General features: G+C 46.2%; 1 protein-coding gene across 3 annotated transcripts in view; it reads right to left on the bottom strand.

Annotated features, from left to right (window-relative positions):
* Positions 1-638: 638 nt before the first annotated feature.
* The window catches only part of Fetub (fetuin B), a 16787-nt gene continuing 14610 nt past the window's right edge, over positions 639-2815 (bottom strand). For 2 of the 3 annotated variants that reach the window (XM_005344750.3, XM_005344751.3), the window contains exons 7-8: positions 2446-2529; positions 763-1134 (exon numbers count right to left, since the gene is read on the bottom strand). In XM_005344750.3, the coding sequence (XP_005344807.1) occupies positions 763-1134; positions 2446-2529 (456 nt within the window). Of the gene's footprint in view, positions 1135-2445; positions 2530-2815 lie in introns of all 3 variants that reach the window. The other variant, XM_005344749.3, reaches the window with a different exon arrangement.

The raw sequence follows: 2815 nt of genomic DNA, 5'->3' as shown, positions 1-2815 counted from the left end.
AGGACAGATCTCATGCTCAGGGGTAATTAACAGACACAAAATGGACTCCATGGTTTTCTTTGCTGTTTTTGTTTGTTTGTTTGTTTGTTTTGAGCCTTTGAGGGGAAGATTGACTTTGTGTGTGCGTGCGTGTATGCCCCTGCTTTTTCAAGAGCAAGAAAAAAAATAAAGTAGGGAGGAGTTCGGGAATGGAAGCAATATGATTAAAATATACTCTATAAAATATTTTTAAATAATTTTTTAAAAGAAAGCTGGAGGGCATCTATAGTATTTCATCTAGCAACATTGCTCTTTTATCATCAAAAATTAAATTAAAAAACCCAGATGAAAAGTCACCAGAGACAGAAGTCATATTCACAAGCTAGACAAAGAGCATTTGGGAGAACAGTAGGCTCTATATGTCACAATAGACCCATCAGATTAAACAATCTAGTGGTGTTATAGCTATTCTGGTTTATGTGTGTCATGTCAGTTCTGCACGAGTAAAGATGTTTAAAAGGTTAAAGGAAAGAGAGTGAGAGAAACAAAAAGGTAGTTGGAGTCTGAGCAATTTGTACAGGGTATCACCTAGCACATAGAACCCGACCAATGTGGCCCAAAGTGGGGATCTCATTTCATTTCCTGCCAACACATTGTGATCAAGAAGCAATAAAAAGATGCATTTTATTAGCATTTCAACATATGATCATCTGTCTCCTCATTCCCACCACCTCTCATCTGGTGCAGGGACCACATCCCCATGGGGGGCCCTGTATGTGATTCTCAGGGTGGGAGGATCAGAGGGTTGGTCCCCTCTGCAGGCCCTGGGCACTCAGCAGAGCGCCCTTGCTCCCCAGGAAAAGGCAGCACCTCTAGTTTCTTCTCCTCAGGCTCCAAGTAGAGGAAGGAAACATCCACGGTGTCCCCCTGGGGATTCGTGGTTAGATCCAGCTGCACGGGGAAGGCTTCTACGGGGCTCTTGGTGCCTTTTATGTCCTTGGTGTCTCCGGGCTTCTCATGATTCAGGTCAGGGAGGTGCTGGACAGATCCTCTTGGCGCAGTTACAGAGGGGGAGCTGGCCGGGTCTGTGTTTTTCTGAGGAAGTTTCTTGGACTCCTGGCTAACAGCAGGGTTCTCACCTCCTGAGCCCCGTGCCTGAAATAACAATGCTTTTAAGTGCAGAATTCTACAGAAATGCTCTGCCACATTCAGCACCAGGCAAAGCAATTTTTGTGACTGTGCACTTGTATCATGGTCTTGAATAGCCAAGACACAAATTCCTTCTCCCCTGCCTCAAGTCTTCTAACTGCTGGGATGACAGACTTCTAAATGCTAACAGAACCCAGCTACAGCAGCGGTTCTCAACATTCCTAATGCTGCAACCCCTGAATACAGTTCCGCAGGTTGTGGTGACTCCCAACCATAAAATGACTTTCATTGCTACTTCATAACTGTAATTTTGTTACTGTTATGAATAATGCAAGTACCCGTGTTTGTCGATGGTTTTAGACCACCATTGTGAAAGGGTCATTCAACTTCCCCAAAGGGGTCTTGACCCACAGATTGAGAATTGCTGAGCTACAGGGCTGGGTCTCCTGCTGCAAAGTTTCAAAACAAAACAAGGAGGGGCCAAGTGGAACCAAGGCCTGCAGAAATTGGTCAGCAGGCCTTGCCTTTTAGAGCAGTGGTTCAGAGGGCCTTAAAGATTTGTTCAGTTCCAAGCAAATTGCCTTTGCTCCCAGGAGTGACTGCAGGTGGCCTCTTTCCTTGTTTGTTTGTGCCAGGCCTGATACAGTGTCCTCCATCCAAGTCCTCTCTCATCGATCCCTCTTAGGGGTCAGAACAGGCAAGTGATGAGGGTAGCAAGACCTAGACAGGGTAGGTAGGTGCCAGTTTATAGGGGCAGAGCATGGATGAAACCCAGGCAGCCTGTCTGACTGGATCGGGCTACCCCATAATAAATACTTAGTATTGTGGAGAGGAATTGGACATTTTTTGTGGAAGTGAGTCTCCCTGATACTGAATTTAGCACCTTGAAGACTGAAGCTCTGTAAGTTTGCAATTCCCTGCTCCTGAGTGTTCTCCCTTATCCCACAGGACCACACGGTGAATAAGACAACAGGAAAACTTTCTCTCCTTTCTAGATGGGCTCAGATAGCCAAAGTAATGTGACCTTGGATCTTGGGAAAACAGAAAGGGGGTGGGGCACAGGCGCCTAGAGATGGATCATCTGATTCCTTTGAAAAACACATGGGGTTAGAATAATAGGGCTCAGTGAGGGAAAGGCACGCTCCTGCACACTCAGCGGCCCAAGTTCGGGTCCCCAGAACCCACATAAAGGTGAACGAGAGAATAAACTGCACCAAGTTGTCCCCTGACTCTACATATGTGCTGTGGTACATGTGTTCACGCACTTATATTGTGCAACCACACAATAACAATAAGATTTTAAAAAGAGATAAATACCTTAGATTCGAAAAACTCACAATTCACAGAGACAAACTTTCCTTCGGGAGCTTTGACCAGAGAACCGTGGCAAAGACCGACGGGCTAAAAGAAAGAAATATGTCACATGAGTATTAAAGTTACAGGTGAGCAGTGCTCTCGCTTTCTGCTGTGTAGACGCACAGCTGCTCCGTGCTTTCTACTCCTGCCTATAGAGAGAGCATGCTCCAAGTGAGTTTCCTCTGAATCCTCGAAAAACAACCAACTCCAGCTTGCTTCTGGCAACGGGAACAATTTTAGGAAGTCCATCCTGTGTCTACACACTGCCCACTGCCTGGCCCTGGGTCTGCCCTTACACACTGCCCACTGCCTGGCCCTGGGTCTGCCCTTA

This window comes from Microtus ochrogaster, chromosome 2 (assembly GCF_000317375.1).
Source record: "Microtus ochrogaster isolate Prairie Vole_2 chromosome 2, MicOch1.0, whole genome shotgun sequence".
Lineage (NCBI taxonomy): Eukaryota > Metazoa > Chordata > Mammalia > Rodentia > Cricetidae > Microtus > Microtus ochrogaster.
The sequence above is the reverse complement of the archived record's forward strand: the minus strand, read 5'-3'. Positions and strand labels throughout refer to the sequence as shown.